A 25,723-nucleotide genomic window follows, 5' to 3' on the forward strand; every position below is an offset into this window, starting at 1 on the left:
TGTGCATCTTATGTTTATCTCATGTGTAATAAAAAAATTTTAACTCTGCTCATATTTTAAATATATGAACACAATTTAATTATAGGTTCCATGTTGGGCTAAGTATTATATGAAATAGAAAAGAGCATTGCTATTGGCCTCAAAAGACTGAACTTAAAATTAAATTAAAAGGCTAATAAATGCACATATTCTTACTTATATATACTTAGACTGATCTTGAACTGACTTATAATTCACTTGCTAAATGTCTGAATTGCTCAAATATTCATATACTGAGTTACCACTATTTTTTACAATTCCTCTGTTTAACCAGACTTAGAACTCAAATATATATGTTAAACAAATTATTAGGCAAAATTGTATATCTAAAATTGTTTTGTAGGTAAGCACTGGTTTTTTATCATTATAATAACATAGTAAATCTTTGTTCATATTTCAAAAGAAAAAAAAAACTAGACATTTCCCAATTAGGTTGTGAGTCACTTGAGGATATATTGAAAAAATAAAAAAATGTGTAAACTAACCCTGATTAGGTGGGATCAGTCTTATTGTTTTTGGTGTCTATTTTTCCCCCTGTCAAACACATACCTAAAGAAATTCGATAAATGTTTCTGGTAAATGAATGACATTTTTGAATGTGTTTGAATGAATTAATTAAATCCAATTATCTCTCATGTTTTGTCTTTTGTTTCCCTCAGACTCCCAGGAAGGCAATTACAAGTCAGAAGTCAATAGCAAACCCAGGAAGGAAAGGACGGCTTTTACCAAAGAGCAAATCAGAGAACTTGAAGCAGAATTTGCCCATCATAATTATCTAACCAGACTGAGGCGATATGAGATAGCTGTGAATCTGGATCTCACTGAAAGACAGGTAAAGTTAGATATTGTTGTGATATGCTATTTTGAATTGCTTTGGGTCAAAAATCTTCTCCAGTCATTTTTGCAATATCTAGATCTATGGTTCTATGGTTCTTAAACACCATTTGGAAGACAGATGTTCTATTTCATGTTGAAGTTTTTGCCCAGCAAAATAACAAAATTAAGGATAAGATAGCAATGTGTTAAAGAAAACTACATTAATTCAGTTTAAGGAATCATTCTTTATTCTGTGATTGTGCCCATTCTGGTTTTAAAATATTATTTCTTTTCCATAATGATGGCATATGGTGGGGCATTTTGTTTGTTTTTATTTCAAAATCTCCTTATTTGGTATAATAGAAAGTAGGCTACCTCATATTAGTTTCCTCTATTGCTCAGGTAGGGTTTGTTATGTTGCACTAACACATAAATCCCTGAATCTCAGTAACAAAACAAAAAGACTGTATTATGTGCTTACAGCCTATACTAACTTTACAAGTCCAGCATTCTAAATAATTACTCATTGGCCCCCGTCTGACTCTGGCATCTCAATATGTGGAGAAAGAGTTGGAAGTTCAAGCACTGACCTTTAAATGTTTTCACCTGGAAATGACCCATGTCACTTCCATTTACACTCTAACACCCGGAAATAGTCAATTGCGCCACTTTAGTTCAAGGGGGCTGGGAAATTATGCGAGCAAGGGCATATAGATCATTGGTAAATACAGTATTCCCTCACTTATCATGGGTATTACATTCTAGACCACCCCGCGTGAAATAGGAACCTTACATTTATTCTACACTCTTAAACTTACGTAACTTTAACAACATACATATACAGTACTGCAAAATCCCATGATATAACAAAAAAATCCATGATAAATAATTAAATATAATATTTTTTTAAATCTCGCGATACAGTGAGGCTGTGATAAGTGAACTGCGATATAGAGAGGGACTACTGTATTTCTACCTTTTTACCCCAAATAATTTTGAACTGTATTGATCTCAGAAATTCAAAATTTTAGTACACTCATTTAGAGAAAGTTTGAAATTACTTTTGATCTGTGGACACCAGTTAATAAGACCTAAATAATATTTTTAAATTAATTACTTTGGGGAGTCTGCCTTGTTTTTATTTGAATGGTAAGTGCTTTTCTCCAGTAATACTCCCAGTGCACTCTAGTATGGATTCTGATTTGTCCTGGGAGAATCTAGCCTACTGATGGTTAACAGTTGCTAATCCCTAAAAAAACATTCCTAAAAGGCACATTTAAACATCTTTATGGACAGCACAGTTATGATTGGCACTCTCAGGGCTAACATCTCATTTCCTCTTTCACTGTATGTACCTCCTCCAGGGATATCATTGGAACCAAGGAAATATCAACAGGGTGTTAGAAATGAATACTCTTACAAGTCTAAGTGATTTCACCCAATTTCTTAAGTCATCTGTTTTCCTTCTGTTAATTTCTATATTGTAGTTTTTAGGAGGATAGTTCTGGGCAGTGGAAATATACAGAGGAAGACTTTTATGTGGTTTTACTTATTGGCAGTTTTTTTTATTAAATATTATGACTAGTACCTAAATTATGGAGCACAACATTTTCCTTCCCTTGAACTTCACATACAAATTTCCCTCCATAAGTGTACAACATTTGGGGCTTTGGAAAGCAGGATCCAAAATCTATATCATCAGACATCTGTGATTTTTTTATTGAGGTTTTTTTTGTTGTTGTTGTTGTTATTGTTGGTTTTTTTATTGGGAAGCAGGAAAAAAAGGGGGGAGGAATTACACATTAATGTTTTTTTAGAGACAGCGGATTCTAGGAAATGCAACCATGTTTTATATGATACTTCAAGGAAATAAGAAACTAGGATTTGCTCTGAATCTACAAAAATGATGAGATACAGTATTATGTTGTTATTCAAGAGAAGAGCCCAGATTCTTCTGTGCTTGCTATTCTGGAAATGGCCTAGGATTACCTGTCATTACCTGATCATAAAACAGAGGTTTCATTTAGGCTAAGGATAATTTGTTTTTAAAAGCAACATTGTGAATTTGGTTTTGGAATTTTGAAGGTATTTTGGATATTTCTTCTTTCTTTTTAACTAACTTGCCACTCTTGGGGAAGTATTATATGCATATACGTGTGTGTGTGTGGTATCTGTGTGTGTGTATACAATTTTAATCTTTTTTTTAAGGTCCTTTTTCAATTCTGTATCAGTTAAATTTTGCTATGTAGCAAACCACTTAAGAATTGTAATGGCTTCAAACAATAATCGACATTTAATTTCCTCACAATTTTGTGAGTCAGGGTTCAACTAGACAATTTACTACTGGCCTTGCCTAGATTCCTCATGGAAGTTTGTCTGGTCAGCCTCGTCTGGGACAGTGTGTCTCTGCTGTGTGTAGTTTTATCTTCAAATCTTCTGGGATTCTTTAAAGGATGATAGAAGCATTCCCAGGAGTATTTAGAGGAAAACCTCCAATGCACAAGGGCATTTTAAAGCTCTGCTTTCGTCTTACTTACTAATGTCACAGTGTCTAAAGCAAGTCATGTGACCAAGCGCAGTGTCAATGTAGGAGGGGACCACCTAAGGGAGTGAAAGAAAGGCAAATTGTGGCCCAGGCTGTTAATAAACAATCTAACTGTGGCCTCGTGGCAGGGGGTGGGGGTGAGAAGTAACAACAATAGCAATAGCAACAAATGAGACATGATGGGGTGGTCAAAGAATTGAAAATTTTGTATTGTGCAAAAGACTTCTTCATCCTATAAGTCTCTACTTGGACTGTTGCAAGTTCATATAAAAAGGAGATGTATGCATGTGAAATCTAAGTACCCAACCTAATTCTTTAGAGGGCAGCTATTTGTTATATAGAATATTGAATTGTTATGAGAAAAGTCTGAGCAAAAACCCTAGATTTACCAAATGGAATTCTGTATTCTTCGGCAAGAAACAATCTCCCCAAAACACAAAAAGGACATTAAAATGACTTCCTCTTTCTTCTACTCAGGTTTATATGTCATAATGAATGTGAAGGAATTTGTAGCATAAACTATGAAACACAACTATCATCAGAGGGGAAACATCTTTGCTATAGAAGGCATAGTGAATTAATTCTTTTGTAACACAAATACTTGTTGAGCTAGATTCTAGAAGTAAAATGTTGTTAAAATAAACTAGACAAGTCTCTACCACAACTGACGAAAGAGGCAAAAATTGAGCACATATTCACAGCTGTGATGAGTGTTGAATGTCACAGAGGAATGACAGAGTTCCTGGGAGAGGAACTGGTTAAGCCAAGTGTTCATTTTATATTTATACTTCTGTGCACATGCAGTATCTTTAAGTAAGAATTTAAAGGCTTCATTTATGTTTTTTGGGCAGAATTTTATTATGCTAAATTTATCAGAAAAATATTGCATGCTGTCATTCATTAATTTTGCTAAATTTTAAGGGTCTGAAAGCATATTCTTCCCAGATGCCAGGGTTCTTATTTCTGTAAGATACTTCCAGTTTTGATTCTTAAGGTTGGGCTTTTAAAGTTATAAAGTTATAAACAGAATCCTTTTATTCATTTTTTACTGTGATACATCCATTCAATTACTTTGACTTTGCAATAATGCCATACAAACTATCCACATGATCTATATCTTTTTCTTATAAACTCAACATTCTTTTTAAGGATTTCCACATGTAAGACATTCTAATTATAGATATGTATTTTTTTCATTTCCATTCTGCACGCCTTATCTTTTCCATACATTAAAATATCATGAGATCTAATAAAGTAACTTACATGCATATTCCAAAGATTATATCTAACTCCATATTGTGCAATGTTTTCCTTAAAAGAATTTTCAGTTTCCTAAACTATTTTTTTCTTGATTTTTAAAAGCCTTCCAAGATCTAAAAACTGAGATAGAATTCACATGTATATAATATAAATAAAAACAAATAATAAATAATTTCAATCCATAGAAAAATTGTGTTATAGAAATAACCTTCTCCTAAATGACAACTTTATAAGAAGCAGTCTTTAGATACACTTTTATCTAGAAATCTTACCTATTTGCCTATACAATATGCATATGTGTAACCGAAATGTTATTTGTAGATACTACCTTTTCCTTACTGGTATATTACCAGTCAATATACCTGTCTCACATGTACTATATACATGTGATTATAAATATTTACAATAATCATTACATTTCCTGGCTGGTTTGGCTAAGTGGATTGAGCGTCGGCCTGCGAGCTAAGTGTCGTTGGTTCGATCTTCCAGTCAGGGCACATCAGAGAAGGAAAACTCTGACTCCAAAAAACCTCCGCTGCCTTGCGGCATACCTCTTCAGGGGAAAGGCTAAGGGAGTAAACCCCGACAGAAAATCCAGAGCCGGAGTCCCTAAGGCGGTTTGACGTTGTAGTCAACACCAACTCCTGCGGCGCACCTGAAGCCACAAGCTGTATTGACTCCGTCTTTCCCTTGGACCCTTCAGCTGCGAAGAGAGGGGGGGTCTGCTGCATGGGCAACAGCAGACCCTCCATATCACCCTGCCCAGGCTCTGTAGCTTCAGCTTCACTGGAGAGGACACTCCAGCGTCATCGCAAGATGTCGATTCAACACAGGAGGAGACAGATACCGTGTCACTCCCGAGTCGGACTGCACAACCATTCTCGGCGGTGCAGATAGACTCTTAAGAAGCTACACCATCTTCTCTCGAGACGGACGGCTGCCGACGACATTACATTTCCATTTAGAAAAAAAGATCTGATAAACTGTCAAATATCACTCCCAACATGACTTGCAAATCCCTACCTGAAGAATAGCTCTGAAATCCGACAGAAAAATTACATTCTGACATCTGTGGCTTCCATAACACAGTGCCTTTGCAGGTCAGGGGTTCTCTTGGAACTCTGTCTGGCCAAAGAAGAAGAAAAAAAGAAAAGAAAAGAAAGAGAGGCTCATTCTGCAAAGTAATTACGTATTACCAAATAGTAATTTAATAAAATTAGAGTATTTTCTGTTAAAATAAAAATGAAGACACTAGAACAAAGTTGAGCTTCAAATACTTTAATTATATAATGCTGTTTTTCAGAATAGTTACCACTCCAGTGATCTCCCAGCTTCTAATTTACAGCTCTCCGTTTACGGCATATTCTCGTATACCCTTCTCAATCAACAGCTAATAATCTTCAGTTGGCAGAGCCATTTGAAATATTTTGAAGAGCCAGTCAGTGTAAAGACCTCTGTCCCAAGGTATTTTGAAGTTTGACAAGCTTATTCTGGCTTTTTTTTCGTCCATCCAGATAGACTTGGATAAAGATCCCGCTAAATTTTTAATATCTCACAGTGGGGCGAAGAGAGAAGTCAGCTGTGTGAAGCTATAAAAGGAGTGACAAAACTGACATTTTTATAGACCCAAGGCTGCCAAATATAGAAATAATAGGAGATCGTTCCATTTCACAAAATTATTTCGCAGAGCTAATCAAAGGTGCAATGTTGCCAATTTGTAAACTGAGATTACCAGAATAGACAGACTGAATTCATGATACCTCTGCCAAGGTAAATGGAAAATCCTACCTAGTTGGATCATATTCCATTAGTGGAAATGAGAAGGATTATGTTTTGTTTGTTACTCATAAATCATTAAGTGGCTCAATGCCAAATATTTTCAAAATAGGCATCCACTTTTTGGATGACTTTAAAGGAGAACTTTTCATGTGCCAATAAACAGAGGTTTTGTCTTTTGCTCAGCATTTTACACAATCCCTCTCCTTTGCAGGTTTATTTCTGTAATTTATATGAACGCCTTCAGTTATTTAGCTAATAAATTATGTCTCCATGACCGGACATATTGTCTATTCAAAGTAATTCAAAACTACCTGTGTAGCAGTGATTTGAGTATTTTCTCTCTCCCCTTTTTTTAGATTAGTACCTATCTGTCACCTACAGTAACAGTAAGATACTTTTTACTTAGGTCATGGTGTTCCTGCTGTTTTGAAAGATTAAATGTGATTTTACTCCAACAGGAAAATGTGGGTAGCACAGTGTGAAGGAATTGATAGTGGGATAAAGTACAGAATCTTAGTTTGAAATGAAAGACAGATTTCCTGAGCAGCACTGTTTTTTACAAAGAAATGCATATTGGCAATGTTTGTTGAATCCTAAAGCCAGATTCAGCGCTCCCTGAGGTTTCACAAAACAAGGGCTATGTTGTAAGAAAAGTAATTTTAGAAATCAGTAATAAAGCAGGATCTATTAAGAGCATATCAATGTACCAATCCTCTTTTTAATTAATTTTCAGAATAGTAGCTGTATAAAGTAAAAGACTGAGAAATAAGCAATTCATCTCTAACCACTTAAAAATGTAAATATCCAGATGTGAAATAATATATAAAAATATCGGGGTAAATAAGTTTCTACCCTTACTGAACCAGCCTTGGCAATATATAATCTATTTTTTATGTTATTGATAGATGAATAGAGTTATACAGATAAATCTCTATAGGTATGTGTGTATGTATGTACAGAGAAAATAATTCTTATTTTAGAAATTATTGAAACTGTAAAGATTCTTGCTGGAAAAATTAATAAAACTGATGTAATAAAAATATAAGAATAAGTCTTCCCTTTACTCTCATAATTTGCCATATTTTACCAATTTCCTCAATAAAGAAATAAATATATGTCATATTTATATTTAATCCACAAATCAACAATACCATTCTGAAACATTATGCATTGAATCACAGGATCATTTAAAGTTTAATGTTAAAAATTTTTTTGCTATTGAAGATTACTCATTTTCCACACTATTATTATATACTTTGATTTTTAAAAATTCATATCATTAAAAACATTCTAAAACTAAAAAGTTTCTGGAAATTTTGAGATGGCACAAGTTTTGTGTTGGTATTATCAACTTTCAAAAAATGTTCTAATTTCAAAATCTGTCGATACAGCAGTATATGCATGTGTTTTATGACATCTATAAAATAATAAACCCAATTTTAAGAAAACAGATAATTTCTAAAGAATTTTGTTATAAAATACTTTCTAACAATTCCTATTCCCATGACTCCTCATGAAAATCTCAGAAATGTATTCAATTTAGAAAAGATTTTAAAATATTTCTTTGTAAACATTTTTATTTCTTAGATAAACATTCATTTTATCTTTATTTAGTCATTCACATTACAACCGTCTATGTATAAATTTATAATTTCTTCATATCTCTTTATTACTTGTAATTTTCATGCTGACCAGTATTTTTAATTTTTAAATATTTTCAATTGTTGAAATTATTGTGTACTTTTGTGGTCAGTGTATATTCGATATGATAGTAATAATACATTTTTTTAATAACCTTGGTTCTATGGAAATAGTTCCTAAATCTAATAAATGTGTAGTGAAGGCTGGCATATATGAGCCCAGAAAGTGGCAGTCATATAATATGAAAAAATAAACAGTTATTGAAGAAGATATAAGATACAAGAAACATTGTACTCAGGACAATGACACCTCAGTCCCCTTCAAAGCAGGCACCTTGGGACCCCACACAGTTCTCCCAGTATCTCTTCCATTGTTCAAAACACTCTGCAAAGTCCTTTTTTGGAATCACCATCAGCAGCCCTTTCATATTTTCCTTAATCTCATCAACAGTTTGAAATCTCTTCCCTTTCAAAGGTGATTTTACTTTTGGGAAAAGTCAGAAGTCACCAGGCATCAAATCTGGGCTGAAGGGGGGCTGAATCACCTGCATCCTTTGATGTTTTACCAAAAAACATTGCATGAGATGTGATGCATGAGCGGGTACATTGTTGTGATGAAGCTGCCAATCAGCGGTTGCCCATAGGTATGATCATTTTCGTCATATTGCATCTCTCTACCAATGAAGAACACTGAGGTTGTGCTCCTTATTAATTGTTTGGCCTGGAGGCGTGTACTTGTGATGGACAACTCCTTCCCAATCAAATAAACACAGTTAACATGGTATTGATCTTGCTGTGACTTTGCCACACCTTCTTTGGACATGGAGAACCAGGTGACTTCCCTTGGGACAACAGGGCCTTCATTTCTGGATTAGCCGCAGACCCACAATTCATCTCTGCTTATGACCTTCTTGAGGAAATCTGGTCCATTGGTAGCGGTTTGAATCAAGTCATTAGCAACTGCAGCATGATGTTCCTTCTGCTCTGGTAGCAGAAGCCACAGAACAAATTTAGCCACAGCATGTTTCATGCCAAAATTCTACATCAAAATCTTGGGCACCGTAGTTTTGGGAATCCCCAGATCAGCTTCTAGTTCTTGCACTGTCAGTCACCAAACTTTACTGATTGCAGCCTGTACTCATTCAACATTCTCAGGTGTTCTGCTTGTTGCGAGCCTTCCAGAACATGGATCACTTTCAACAGATTCTCAACCATCTTTGAAACATTTGTGCCATGCTTTTATTTGTGCTGCACTCATTGTATTGTCCCCAAAAGCCTTCTGAATCATCCGAATAGTTTCCATGGAGGAATGTTCAAGCTTAACACAAAATTTGATCCAGATTCATTGCTCTACTTGCTCAGTCTGTTTTATTTTTTAGGGCTATTCATATAGTCTGTTTATTCTTGACTGAGTTCTTTTTTAAATTATATTTTACTGACTATGCTATAACAGTAGTCCTGATTTTTCTCTCTTTGCACCCATCCACCTAGCAACCCCCACTCCCTCAGGCAATGCTCCCAGCATTGTTCATGTCCATGGGTCATCTTAGAGGATTTCACTAAATTCCTTGAGCATATTTATAAACAGTGTCTTGAACTCTGCATTGGATAGATTGCTTATCTCCATTTTGTTTAGCTCTTTTTCTGGAGTTCTGATCTGTTCTTTCATTTGAGCCATGTTTCTTTGTCTCCTCATTTTGGCAGCCTCCCTGTATTTGTTTCTGCATATTAGGTAGAGTTCCTTTGTATCCATGCTTTGATAGTGTGGCTTAATGTAGTAGGTGTACTGTAGGGTCTGGTGGCACAGTCTCCCCCTCACCCAGGCTAGGTGCTTGAGGTGCACCTTCTATGTGGACTGATTATACCCTCCCCTTGTAGTTGAGTCTTGGTTGCTGTTGGCAGATCAATGGGAGGGATTTACCCAGGCCAGTCAGCTGCAAGGATTGGCTGTGACCACTTACCATCAACTTCTGCCTTCCATAGAGGATCAGTTATGCAGGGGTAAGGTGGTGGTGCTTTGATGTGATCTGTAGCTGTCCACTGGGTGCACTGGCCCTGGGGTTCCTCAGGTGGTGCAGACCAATGTCAGCCCCCACCTGTGTTTTACCCTGGACTACCCTGCCTGGGCTATAAAGCAACCTGAGATGGCTGCTACTTGTGCTGGGCTTGGAGATTCCCAGGAGAAGCCAAACTGTAAATTTAGGCTTGCAGTAGTGAGTGCAGGACATGGGGCTCACAGAAGCCAGCTATTTCTTGTTTCAGAGGATAAAGGAAGTTATGATGCATGAGTCAAGACCACAATTCATATAGGAAAGCAGCTTGGGTGGACGTGTAAGTTGGGTGGGGTGGAGTCTCTGAGGATCTCCAAGACAGACCAAATGGTATTAGCCAGGTTGATGGAGTTTCAGATGTGGCACCAGCTTGCCAGTTATGTGGGAGGAGGGCTTAGTAAAGGGGCAATGGCCTCTGCTCACCTTGATGCCAAACACTTCGGTTTCTCCCTCTATGCCACTGGTCCCTTTCAAGCTGCTACCCCAATACTGGAGCTCAGAGGGAATGAGTATGAATAGGTGAGTCTGTGTGTGGGTTCTTTAAGATAAACTGCTTGGGATTCCAGCAGTTTCTTCCACTGACTCAATCCCTGCTGATTTTTGCAGCCAGACATTGTGGGGACTTATTTTCTTGACACTGGAACCCTGGGCTGGGGGACCTGGTGTGGGGCTGGGACTCCTTGCCCCCAAGATATCCCTCCCAAAGTTTTATCCACCACATGTGGGTGAGGGACTTCCAGTCAAGATGGTAGTGTAGGTAGACATTGCCTGCCTCTTCACACAACCACATTAAAAATTGCTCAGTCATTTTGAATGCATTGGCCACACAGCACACATGCTTACTCAGTGGCATCTACTGCCCCCACTGACTGGTACAGTGAAATCATCATTGTTCATGCATGTGCATTCAAGTCCACTCTCTTTGGCTGCGAGGTTACAATGATGACATGCAAACCATTCTCATTATATTAACAATGGCTAGACTTTTTCCAGACAGACCTCATATTGTGATGTTGAACTTAAAGTTGTTCATAAATAATCAGAATATTAACTAGCTTGAATCATAGGAGGTTGCCAATATTCAATCATTCTTATAAAAACAGTGTGTTTCAAGAAAAATTTGTATTTGATAGTTTTCCATTAATTAGACAATACCAAGAATAGAGGCTTTAGTCAAAATGGTGTATGCCAGCAATTTTCAACCAGTGTACCATGGCACACTGGTATGCTGCAATAATTTTAAAACTATGCAATACCTGACTACTTAGTTAGGGGCACTGACCTCTTTTCATTTAGATTGTCATATTTAAAAAATGACAACAATCAACACAACAATAGCCATACAGTGTGAATTAATCAAAATTATACCTTTTTTTTTGTCAGATTGGCAAAAATATGTTTTTGGTGTGCCACAGAATTTTAGTAATTAGTTTATCTGTGCCATAATATGAAAAAGATTGAAAATTGCTAGTATATACTTATTATGTATGTTACTATCCTTAAACATTATTTCAGAGGTTTAGGCAAGATGTTGAGAACAAAGGCCACCATTCTAGTTGATCTTAGTAGTTTGAACAAGGTAAGTACAAATAGTGGCTCAAAAAATACACAAATTCTATGTATTCAGGAATTTCTATTCAGGAATTTTTAAACACAATAAAGGATAAAAGTGCCCAATTTTGTTTTAATATTTCCACCCATTTGCTGCAGTCATTTTTTTTTCATGTTATAGTTAGATAAACAATATTTCACTTTAACAACTAAGAAATATATCTATTTTTATCTTGTGTAAAAAATAAGATTGGGAGAAGTGAATTTTCATTGTAAATTAATATTTATAAAATAGATCATTTGGGTTGAATTTCATCGGGTATGATAGAAAGAGGTATAATTGTTAGCATTTACTACTACTGTGACATTTTTAAAAAGGATTTTTTAAAAGGACTCAACCCTCTGAGAACTTTGCCCTTTAAGTGACTGGTTACTTTGGGTGCATTATTGGAAAAGAGAATATGATACAATTGGCTTGTAATAGTATTCATAACATTACAATTTATTATGGAGAATACCATTTGTTGCCTCAAAAAAGTTATTTTTTTGTTCCATGTGTTAATTTTCCATGGTTTCCAATAGCTAATGGGTATCAAGTTTGTTTAAAAAACATGTAAAATAGTAAATGTTTTATGACGACAACTGTGGTTTCTAAATAAAAAAAAAAAAAAGAAAAGGCTTCAAAATTAAAGATTATAGAGGTAGGAAAAAGATTCCCTGGTCATAAACATTGTGCTAAAATAGAGAAAAACAGTGAGAGGCAGTCCTCTAGACAGAAATTCGGTCTTTAGTCATGAAATATGACTTAACCTCGTTCACCCTCCAACACACACAACACCACATCGCAAGCCCACAGTAGAAACTGCAGAGTCCACTGACAGCTCCTTTCTGGGAACTCCTTGGAAACAGCTGAGGATTCCTTCTCTTAATTAGATACAAATCTATGCAGGAAGGAAGAGGAAAGAAGTTTCCCCTCCATTTTTTATTGCTACCTGAAAGAGCAGCAGTTTCAACCTTTTTCATCTCATGGCACACGTAAACTAATTATTAAAATTGTGCGGCATACCAAAATCATATTGTTGCTGATCTGACAAAAAGCAGGTATCATTTTGATTCATTCACATTGGATGACTATTGTTGTGTTGACTGATGTCATTTTTTAATTTGACAATCTAAGGGAAAAGAGGCCAATGCTCCAGACTAAATAGTCAGGTATTGCATGTTTTAAAAATTCTCATGGCACACTGGTTGAAAGTCACTGTATTCTTGGTTCCAGTTCTTCAGTTCAACTACTTATTTTGCCACTGTTTTACTTGGGTAAGTCTTTCTAGCTTCTGCTTACATTGGGTTTACCAGATTAGCTGCCATAATCAAATTTAATCATTAAATCTGTAAATGGAATTTATAGAGTTACTCTTTGCATGTTTTCACATGTTAAAGATCTGAATAAATATCAGTGTCTACAGTATTTCAAGTTCCCAGTACAAATGGAAACAGTTGGAATATTAAATCTACACATGCCAGATGTTTAGAGACAGCTAGATGTATCACTGAAGTATTTAGTTTTCACTCATATGTTTGGTGTTATGATTATTTCTTCAAAAAACAGGCATTTATGATATTATATAAATATGAGTTATGGAATTATACAGATTCAACTTTCATTAACCAATTTTCCTCTGGTCAGCTTAGGAAACTGTAACAATAGATATGTATTTCATTTGTGTTTTCCTATGATATATTGTGAGCCCTAAAAGGTATTGTGAACTTATTCACAAAATGTTGTGATGTGAATGAGTAAATAAATTACATACAGAGATAAAATTAATGTTTAGCAAATGGCAACAAGGATTCTGATTTACAGCCTTTTTATTAAAGGCAAAAATATGCTTTCTAGATTTTGAAATACATCATTCAAACAAATTAATCACAGAAAAATTTTCTTGGCTGCTTTCTTTAGTAAATAGAGTCAAGATGTGAATGAATGTTTTTCTATTTATTTAAAGAGTAGTTTTATCATCTAGGCAATGTAAATACTAAATATTTTGTCAATGAAGGGATAAAAAGTGAGGCTTCTTTATAATAAGCAGACATTCTGAAAAGATCTCTAACTGAACACTATAAATACTCACTACTAATACAGCAGGCTATTATATACTTTTGTTACTTTTTAATAAGATTTTAATTGAAAAACATTATCTGAATGCAGAGATATAAAGAGCCCATGAGGTTCAGTTCCTATTACTTTGACTTTGTGGATAATAGTATTTTTTTTCTTCACTCAGATTCTAGGAATAAAGGATTTATTTTTATATGAGTATGTTAATCTTACCATATAACAAATCCACTCTATATGGATCGAAGCTTGAACAAAAAAAAAAAAAATTTTAACTTCACTTATCCAGCATTTTTCAGGGAAATTGCAGACTAGAAGATAAAAGTAGCTTTAAGCTCAAATAAAATAATAAAAGTTCATAAATTTATACATCATGCTCCAAGATGGACAGATTTAATTGCATGCAATTTAATATTTGATGATCAAGTATCCCAGAACGTTGTAACAACAAGAGCATGAGATTCCCAGAGGAAAGAAATTATTTGATATGTTGTCATATCATAGCAGTGTGGGACACTAAGCTGGGGGTAGAGTTGTATAGCAGCCTCTCATGGACCATAGCGGGGAATGTTTTAATAAGGGTTTAGCCATGACACTAACTAAACAGCAGATATTTCTAGGGTATTCTGTAAAATAGGAGGCTGATTCTTACATCTAATACTTCATATTCAGCCAGTAAACTGTTTACATATCTCTTTTCTTGACTGTGAATGCCTTCAGGATGAGGCCCCTGTCTTATTTATTTGTACATTCTCACTCAAGGCCCTCTCATTTTTTGTCCATCACAGTACCTGTTACTAGACATTCAGTAATATTAAGTATATAAATGAATGAATATTTAGGGATTTCAAGTCACCAAGGATATGTGAGATTAATTTTACTTAGTTTATATATGCAGATTATTATAGGAAACATGCTTCTAAATTTTAATAAAACTAAATAACATATTTTAAGTGAGGTGTTAGGCATTTTAATGGCTATGCTTCCTCCAACTTAAAAACAAAACAAAACAAAAGCTATTTTTTTCAGTTCAACCAATTAAACTGGATTATAAAGTGATACTAAATTAAACTATAATGTTTTACTTGTAAAACTAGTAATATTGACTTACAATTTGTGATTGTTTTGTAGACATATTTATAATATGACGCTAGCAGAAAAACAAATGCTTTTCCCCAAAATCTTCCTCTCCTTATTTCACTTTACCCTAATATTTTATAATATATTTGAAAATAAATGTGCATACATTGGCTTTTGAATTTCTGCACTCTTTCTTCACATGTTTATAAGATTGCTCAGTATGTATTTATTGCTTTCTTGTTGCTTCATTACTGATTTCATTGAGTTCCAGTATCAAATATGTAATCTAACCCCTAAAGAAAATAGTACATGAAGGTATTAGAATTGGGAAAGCATCAAATGCTTTCACATATATTTATACATCTTTAGTATGCATTTGTCCATATAGATGTATGTATATATAGCTACTATTAAAATTTATGAAGTCTTTTATCAATCTATTTTAAAAATTGAAATAGCAAAGTTTCACATGATAACCTAGAAAACAACACAAAATAGCCTATACTATTTCTAAAATCAATACCATATCCTTGCATTTTTAATATAAAATTGCACAGAACAATTTTTATACTGGTACTATAGAATTACTGAACCCCTTTTCCTAGAAAACAGAAATAAGAGTTAAAAGTAGATTTTGAAAAATCTATTCCTTCCATTCTCTGCCAAGATTATTTTGACTGAATATCTCAGCTCTTGGTGACAATAATGATAATGTGTTCCTTCCATCTGGAAGTGTCCATGGAGAAAATGTCCCTATGGAGAATCTTGAAAGGCTCATTATTCCAATAATACAAATATGAAAATTGAGGCAGAGAGAAGTATAATTTTCTCAAATTCACGCAAAAACTCAGAAGTGAAGCCAGGAGTGGAACCCAACTCATGTGGAAAAGATCTAATGCAAAAGGCAATGTCAGGCTTGCAAAGCTAATTAAATTGAGTAGTATAATTACCTAAATTATAGTACAGGAAAATAGTGTCATATTTACAAACCTAATTATATCAAGTACGAGAATTACCTGAATGATAGTAATCATATGGATGGAGTTCACATATTTTATATGCTTTATTTTTCTGTCCTGAATGCTTAAAAAGTAGGAGTTTGAAGTATAACAAGTACAAAAATAATTAAAAATAAAAAAATACAATAAAAACACAAACTGGAGCCAAACAAACCCCAGGTTTAAATTTTGGCACCACATTTACATGTCTGTGTAACCTTAGGCGAATCACTTAACCTTTGAGTCTCAACTTCCTCATCTATAAAATAGGAATAATGTTAAAACTATCTGGAAAAATTGTATTACAAATAATGCATGAAAAGCACTTATTACTATGGCTGTATAGTCCTAAGTAGGTATGTTTGTTTATTAAGTAATAACAATACACGCACACCCATCAACTAGCTTCTAATTGATCTTCTGCAAATATATTTTGAGTTATCAGTTTTTTCCACATTTTTAAAATTATTTGATTTTCAAATGGTTTAATATATGTATGGGTAATATACGATACAAGGTTTCAGGTATGGCCTAATAGACCTCTGAAAATCCAGAGGGAAAAATGTTTCTGTTTAAATATTTTTTTGGTTCATTCATCTGAAGAAACTATACTAATTTTTATGGAATATTATGATTTGAAGAACACTAAAATAAAAAATCCTTGGAAATTTTATTTACTTTTACTTTCCCTTTAGCCCTGTACATTTACAGAAATTGAGATTGTTTCTAAAATGAAAATGGGGAATATTTAAAATATTCCTGGAATAGAAGAAAACAGAACTATCTAAACCAGATATAAAGACTTACTATGAAATAATAGTTAAGACTGTGGTTTTGTCACAGGATAAGAAAATTGAGTGCAACAATAAATCTGTGCTTATATGGAAACTTAATTTATGATAGAGTTAAAACAGTAATCACTGGAAAAAAGGTAGACTGTTAAATAAATGATCTGAAACAACTTGTTATCTATATGGAATAAACTAAATTTAGATCTTTTATTTGCAATATGTAAGAAAATCAATACTTCATGGATTGCACACTTCGATTTAAAATGCAAACCTTTAAACTCTTAAAAGAAGACATGGAATTTCTCAATGTCCTCAGCAAAAAGAAGGTTTTTCATGAAAGACATAAAACTGATTGGCATAACAGAAACAATTGAAAACTTGAGTATATTAAATTTTAGAGTCTCTGGTCATCAAAGGACACTCTGAGAAATGAAAAAAATGCACACAATAAGTTGAGAGAATATAGTAGCAGCCATATAACCACAAAGCACTATATTAGCATTCAGAACATATTTTAGAAGTCTATAAAGAATAAAATTTAAAAGAATTAACATAAACTATATATGTGGAGGTATTTAAGAAAAGAGGAAATGTAAATGGGCCATAAACACTTTAACGATACTTTACTTCATTAGTAATTGGGAAATGCAAAATAAGAACATGCTTAGATAACATATATAACAATTGTATTGGAAAAATAACTGATAAGTCCAAATGTTGGCAAATACATGGATCAATAAAACCTCTTATACACTGGTCTATGGGGATGGGGATTAAATTGATTCAACCTTGGAAGAATTTTTCTGTGTTATGTTAAGTTGAACATTCATACTCCTATGGCCAATTAATACAACTCCTGGGTATACACTTAGAGAAGTTCTATCATGTACTTATCAGAGTACAAATGCAAGAGCATTTATCGCAGCATCATTTATAAAATTAAAAAAAGTAATTCAAGTGTCCATGAAGAGAATAAAACTGTTGTATATTTACACAATGAAATAATATAGATCATGAAAAATAAACCCTGAATGAATACAGTCCCTTGAATCAATATGGATGGGGCAAAAAGCCTTAGTTATGAACATTCCATTTTGATAAGCCTAAAAACAATAAAAATTAAAGTACTTTTTTAGAGTCATATGTTCTGAATGCTGTTTGCTTGCTTTAAATAAAGACTTGGGGATGACAAATACAAAATTCAGGTTTGTGGTAACTTTGAATGGGATAGAAGAGAAATGCAATGTGATAGGACACTTAGCTTAACACGAATATATAATGATGAGAAATGCAATGTGAAAATAGAAGAAGTTTCTCCTAAAGAAGACAGTGAGCCCTGGGCAGATGGCTCAGTTGGCTGGAGTATCATCGTTCCATACACCAAAAGTCTGAGGGTTCCATTCCAAGTCAGAGCACATACCTAGGTTGCAGGTTCAATCCCTGGTTGGGTTGCATACAGGAAGCAACTGATCGATGTTTCTCTCTCTCATTGATGTCTTCTTCTCCACGCCCCTCTCTCTCTCAAATCAAAAAACATATCCTCAAGTGAGGATTAAAAAAATAAATGGTGAAATAATGCCAATCTTTACATTTTTCTGGTTCTGATCATGAATGGGCATCTAATGCACATTTTAAATTATATACATATATATCTATATAGACATATATAGATAATAGATATAATTATTTAGGTAAATTCAATAACTATTTTAGAAGGAAAACTTACCACTGCAAAGCTGGTGTGAATTACATGATGTATAATCTCAGTATTAACATTTAACAAACATCAGTGGAAATTTTTTATTTGACCTTATTTTTAGGAAGTAGTTAGAATCACAGATACAAAGTAAAAGAAAAGTACAAAAAGCAGAAAATAAAGAATAATGCAAAATAAGATGGGCTACCTCCGAAGTGACATGCTCAGGTAAAGCTGGTGAATGCAGCAGTGGACTGGGTGAACAGAGTGACCTTTCAGATACAGCTTCATTAGTAGCTCCCTGAGCACGTTTTACATTGGTTCAGAAATTGACAGCTAGAGGTCATGCCTAAGAACTTGGGGGAGGGGAAAGATGTTTCACCAAGCTAGTTATTAAAATTTTATAACTATGCGTGGTACCAGATGGGTACTAGAATTATTGTGGTGATCGCTTCATAAGGTCTACGTATATAGTCACTGTGTTGTACACGTGAAACTAATATAATACTCTATGTCAACTGTAATTGAAAAATAAATTTAGAAAATGTTAGCTCTAATTCATAGAAACTCTTTGTAAAGCCAAATACCTGTGAGCAACCTAAAATGATAGTTCTTTCTTGTCTATTTTTATATGATATGTCATACAATTTTAATGCATTATTTCAAATGCACCTTCTGAAAGTTTAAAAATCATTATCATGAATGTGGGACCTGATTAAATAACATGTTGGTTTATTTTTTATATTCATTTCTTCATCGTGTCTTTGTATAAGGCTTTGAGGAGCTATTTTTTCATTGACAACAAAAAAGGAGGGAAAATGTCTATTTAATTTTTTTTCTTTTGCTTGTTTATCCCTTTTCTTTGTTAAAGGTGAAAGTTTGGTTCCAGAACAGGCGAATGAAGTGGAAGAGAGTAAAAGGGGGCCAGCAAGGAGCTGCAGCTCGAGAAAAGGAACTTGTGAATGTGAAAAAAGGCACACTTCTCCCCTCCGAGCTCTCGGGAATTGGCGCGGCCACCCTCCAGCAAACAGGGGACTCTCTAGCGAATGACGACAGCCACGACAGTGACCACAGCTCAGAGCACGCACACTTATGATACACACAGAAGGGACCAGCTCCATTCTCAGGAAAGCAATGTTGTGATGGCAAGCCTTACTCAAACATCGTTTACACAGAGAGCTGACTAACCGTGGTTTTTAATATTATTAAATTCAGGCATCTTGAGTCTGTTTCTCGTGATTTATAGAGGGTTTTTCACTAAGTGCCACTTATTAAAGATGCTTCCACAGTGAAGATGGAGAAGGTGAACTTGCTCTGAATATTCCAGATGTGTTGGTCGTGTGTATGACAGAGAGCAGGTATGTGTTTGCTTTTGCTTGCACTGAAAATTAAATTGCCATCAAGAGCAAACTGTGAGAGGTTGCTATTCAACGGGCCTCCAGGATGAAGATGCAGAAGATGAACTTGCTTTGAACATTCCAGATGTACGAGGTGATGTGTATGACAGTGGGCAGGTTTTTGCTTTTGCTTGCACTGACGATTAAATTGCTATCAAGAATAAACCATGAAACATTTTATCCTGAACAACCACAGTGCCTGAAATCACTCTTAAGTGGGAAAAAAAATGTATTTTAACTCTGTATATATTACCCTTAAGTCATTTTCCTGTCTTCACTAAGTTTAGCAATACATTCATATTAGCGGATGAAAATAGGCACTCACGATGACAACCAGAAACGGCTTCTTGTCTTTTTCTACATTTTGTCATCCCAGAAACAATCAGCACATGCTTACTTGTGTTCAAGTAGAGAAAATACATTAGAGTCTGATAGGACATATTCTTGTACCACAGACAAAACAAATCTTATGTTGCATTTTCTATCAACTGCTGCTAATACATTATTATAAATGTTACCTAGCTCCTCAATTCTTCCTATCTTATAGCTTGAAAAATAATTAGGATCATAGGCAAATCAGTTACCTTGCAAAAAGGCTTTGTATGACAGACATTGTCTGATTTTATTACTATAAAATGTTAGCTGTTGTGAATATCATTTAATTTACAAGAAAAACATTTTCCCCTGATTGGTGATGGTGTTAGACAAGTTGCAAAACAAAATTGATTCCTCAAGTTGGTGGACAATAAAATTCTGAATGTCTTCAAATAAAATTCAGTAAAAAGATTATTTTTTCATATATGATGTATTCATGCAGAACAACAATCTTTGTATTTTGTAAAAAGACATGTTTAATAAATGATCCTTTGTAAATAATTTTGGTCTCCCTACTGTGATTTCCTAAATTTTTGTAGGTTTTAATAAAAGTACCTTAGAAAGCACTAAATTCATCAGCACTTGTGTAAATCCAGATGATCATAGATCATAAATTAATGAATCATTTTTTATTATAAAAAATCAATCCTGGGATAATCAAAGGTCATATAGTAATAGGTATATATTAAGCCACTTCCCTGCTTGAAGAATATGCCAAATGGATTTCTTTGTGTATTTTATTATATCAAAGATATAAATAGGAGAAAAGGTGGTACTATTATTCACTACAGTGAGATAAATAAAAGTCACACATTTTAAAATTTATGTATAATACATGTGAATTAATTGAATAATTAAGTCAAAATATTCAAGGTTGTTGATGTGGAAACAATCTACATGAGCTGAGCATTCTCAATACTGATGGACATGGCCAATAAGAAGTCAAAGATTATATTAACATATTATGTGTCATGCGTGATTGCACATACACTGGATACCTTAGTCCTACTTACAACTTTATAACATTGTTTTTCATTTATTCCATATTTTAACCAGAAATGTATTGAAATATACAACAGGTTTCCCTTCCTCCTAATTAATTAGAAATAGAAATAGAGAGAAAAATGGTTGGTAAAAATTTCCCCAAACCTCATTATTTAATAGATTTCATCTGCTTTAGAATGATGATATTGATGAAAAATAGATTCATCTGATTGTAATTTACTTAGTCTAGCATGATATATAGACAGTATTCAAGAAATCAAATAATTAGTTGCATCACATTTTCTCTTTGTGTAGTAAATTTTATCATAGCGATTAGCAATATTTCTAAATTAACTTTGGAGGGAAGACTTTCAAATTAACATTTCCCAGGCATAAAACAGACACTCTTATATCAATCACTTGAATGGATACGAAGTATATTCGTACTGCTGACATCTACTTGGGTGGACTGACTTTCTTATTGTAGGATTTAAATTCAAAACATCTTGACAAATTGGAGAAGTGGGAAAATATAAATTGAACTGAGTTCAATAAGGACAAAGTGGAGGGTAATTCATTTTGGCAGGAAAATAATTTCCAGAAATAAGAGGAAAGGACCTCTTAGGAGCAACTAAAGAGAGAGCCAAGGATTGTGGCCAAATATAAAGATATATAAGAATTACAATTTAGTGTGATAAATGAAGTAGGAAAAAGTGCTTCTGAATAGATTGGACATTGAGGAAATGTGACGCATTTGTATTCTGGACCGTGCATGTATTAGAGAATTGTGAGCTATTTGAAAATGATGTAATGAAATTTTAACTCCAGAGAATATGAAGAATCACCAGGTAGGACAGGACACTTGCTGACCAAAAGGGGGCATCATTTTATTCATAATAGATTAAAATCCTCCACCACATAAGACACTGGGACACATTAGCACAGTGATGACTAATTGACAGGTAAACAAGCAAGCCAGATTAATTTTAATTAGAAGAACTTGCTATCATTTTGGAGTATTTTAGTGTTCTACATCTTAAAAGTGGTGCATAGGTTTGCTAAATAATAACTCAACATCCTTCTAGAATTATAATCCTGCAAAGAAACTAAAGATAATTTCATGTGCTATCAAGTTTAATTTACTCCAGAAATGACAGAATCTAAAAGAACTCTGTTTTTATTCTATACGGGGACCCTGGCTTGTTATGGCATCTTTTTACGTTATTCCCTTTTTCATATATCAGTAATTCCATCTCAGACTTTGTAGCTTTGTGGAAATTTATATAGCATGAAAGTACCTTTCTCTGAAAATAGTATGGAATCTTGGTCAGAGTCATTTTTCCAGCAGGATTTAGAGGGATGAACACCGCAAAGTTTTTCCAAAAGCTGATCCACAAAATTTTAACTCATTATTAACATGACCCAATTACCTCTTACTTCCCATATTTACCTAGGGTTGTCAGCCTGTTTTTCCCTTCAGAGACCTAAGACCTGGGTTTGCCATTTTGTTTTTTAAAAACAAACTAAATGCACCTAAAATAATCCCAACTGAAGTTTTAATACACTTGTGAATGACGTTATGTAATATAAATGTGGGAATGACTTGTGAAATTTAATAAGGGCTTTCCTTAGAAGAACAGAGAGATTAAGGGGATATAGAAAAGCAAAGTAAATTATAAAAATATAATATATATTTTATGTTCTTAATGCTACTGCTTTTCAAGAACATTTTTAAAACACCACTGTGGCAAATGCCAGTTTCTTTTCAGAGAATATTAGAGGAAACTATAGAGTTAAAATAAAATCAGTTTCAAGATGGCAGAGTGTCCTAAGTTAATGATGAGATAGATTTACTCTAAAATGTTTTATTCTTAATTTATAAATAGACTGGTGATCTAATTAGTATATATATTTAAAGAATAAGTCACATTGTGACCTATTTTCTAATAAAACATTAAAATAACATTTGAGGTGAGTGGTATTTACTTCAGATGTTTAAACCATTAAATACAAATAAATATTCAATTGTACAGTTTTTGAACTGTTAAAGGAATAATTGTATTTTTTATTAGCTGCTTTTATTGTATTCTTCCAGTAATAAGAAATCTATAAATAAAAATAAATTCAGAGCTATTGAGAATTTAGCATTTAGTTTGATATTCTAAATATTGCAGTTCTTATGAACATTAGTAATCTGTAGGATTGCTTTACAAATACTGTTAGAAAGCATTTGTTTGTTTGGTAAGTTTTTACATTCTTTGCTTAAAGCTAACCAGAATATTGAAGAAGAGTCCCTCTTATGGCTACCTCAACATTTCTGCATTCAGGTCTTGTAAAATCATGCTACAAGTAGTGGACACAGGAACATAAATGGCCTCAGAATAAAAGATTGCTACACCAAACTCTGAAACCTATATAACAGCTATAACAGCAGTTCTCAATCTGTGGGTCGCGACCCCTTTGGGGGTTGAACGACCCTTTCTCAAGGATCACCTAAGACCATCGGAAAATACATATATAATTGCATATTGCTTTTGTGATTAATCACTATGCTTTAATTATATTCAATTTGTAACAATGAAAATACATCCTGCATATCAGATATTTACATTACGATTCATAACAGTAGCAAAATTACAGTTATGAAGTAGCAACGAAAATAATTTTGTGGTTGGGGGTCACCACAACATGAGGAACTGTATTAAAGGGTCACAGCATTAGGACGGTTGAGAACCACTGCTATATAATATGCACTTCAGGATTTAAATACGGCTTTTCTTGATCCAAGTAAATCTCTATTATCATATATTTTTACAGTACTCTGATTTTGACATTTAAAATGGTTAAATATTTTGAGAGTATTTTTAAGAGTATTTTTCTTCTATATCTCATTTGTCTTGTTAATTGCTAACTTTTACTCAAATTCAGCTTCAAACCATGATCACAAAAAATTGTAGAAAAATTGTGATTGTATCACAATATATTCAGCCAGCTTAGTAAGTCCCCATTAAAATATTATTTACTTTTGTCAAAGATGGTTTTCAGGAACAATTTCCAAAAGAGAATGAGTTATAAAATATAAATTATTTTCATATCCACTTCATGGAAGAAATGATACAATGAGTTGAGTATACAGTAATGTCAAGTTTAGGTTGTACTTGATAGTTCTGCCCTTTGTGAAATTCACTCATGCAAGTGCTTTAAATAAAAGAGAAATCACAAAGTTTAGGAACAAATATATTATCCTAGAATTATTGAAACATACATTGTGATTTTCTATATGTGTAAATTATATTGATAGTTGAAAACATTAACTATTATGCCATTTTTATGTTTAATACAAATATATCATTTGAAAATATAGCATTACCTGCCCAGTTTGATGAAATGTTAAACCCATACTGTATATCTAAAGCTGATGTGCTAATTCTAAGTAAGCTATGTGCTTGGCTGTGACTTTCTTTAGATCAGAGCTCAATTTTCTTTGGATTGGCCAGCATTGGAATACAGTAATGTTTTTATGATATCATATCCATATGATGTAAGAGAATGTTTTGGTGCTTTAAAAACATGAAAAAGTGGACAGAGTACATGTTATCTCAGATTATAAGATTACAAGAAATACTTCTTAACCTAAGTGCCCATCAATAATCAACTGGATAAAGAAGATGTAGTACATTTATACAATGAAATATTATTCAGCCATAAAAAAGAGTGAAATTTTACCTTTTGGTACAAAAATGGATGGACCTAGAGAGTATTATGCTAAGTGAAATAAGTCAGAGAGAGAGAAAGACAAGTACCATATAATTTCACTTGTATGTGGAATCTAAAGAACAAAGTAAGTGAACAAACAAAAAACTCATAGATACAGAGAACAAACTGAGGGTTGCCAGTTGAGAGAGGGGTTGGGAGACTGGGTTAAACAGGTGACGGGACTATGAAGTGCAACTTAGTAGTTACAAAATAGTCACAGGGATATAAAGTATATCATAGGGAATATAGTCAATAATATTGTGATAACTCTATATGCTGTCAGGTAGGTACTAGAATTATCAGGGTGATCAGTTCATAAATTATATAATTGTCTGACCACAATGCTTTATACCTGAAACTAATATGAGATAATATTGAATGTCAACTATAAATAAAAAATCAAAATAAATATAAAAATACTTACATTTTCTATAGAAAGAGACATTGCAAATTTTACAAAAATGACGTCAACTTAATTTCTTTCAGAAGAATTCATCACATTGAGTTCACTCCCCTTTCATCCAGGCCTTACAGTCCCTAGTTCCTCTGCCTGGAATCCTTTTCCAACATACATAGCTTTTACTTACTACCTCATCTCCTTCAGGTCTCCACTTCTTCATACAGGCAGTCCCTGAGCTTCTTAAATAAAATGGCACCACCTATCACATTCTACCCTTTAAGTGGTACTGTTTTTCTTCTTAGCTGTTAGGTAAGCATCAGCTGATTTCTTCCACTATTGAGTTCAGGCTTCATAAGGACAGGGACTTGGTAGACTGTGTTCCTTGCTATGTCTCTGGTACCTGGATTTGTGTGAATTATAATTTAAAGGGTACTCCTGACTCAGATTAT

General features: G+C 33.7%; 1 protein-coding gene across 2 annotated transcripts in view; it reads left to right on the plus strand.

Annotated features, from left to right (window-relative positions):
- MEOX2 (mesenchyme homeobox 2) overlaps positions 1-20,614 on the plus strand; it is a 71,339-nt gene extending 50,725 nt beyond the window's left edge. The window contains exons 2-4 of one of the 2 annotated variants that reach the window (XM_090287820.1): positions 699-871; positions 15,697-15,797; positions 19,229-19,468. In XM_090287820.1, coding sequence (XP_090143946.1) covers positions 699-871; positions 15,697-15,797; positions 19,229-19,412 — 458 coding nt within the window. In that variant the 3' untranslated portion in view covers positions 19,413-19,468. Of the gene's footprint in view, positions 1-698; positions 872-15,696; positions 15,798-19,228 lie in introns of both variants that reach the window. The other variant, XM_090287819.1, reaches the window with a different exon arrangement.
- The last annotated feature ends 5,109 nt before the right edge of the window (positions 20,615-25,723 follow it).

This window comes from Furipterus horrens, unplaced genomic scaffold (assembly GCF_987537825.1).
Source record: "Furipterus horrens unplaced genomic scaffold, mFurHor1.1.pri manual_scaffold_9, whole genome shotgun sequence".
NCBI lineage: Eukaryota > Metazoa > Chordata > Mammalia > Chiroptera > Furipteridae > Furipterus > Furipterus horrens.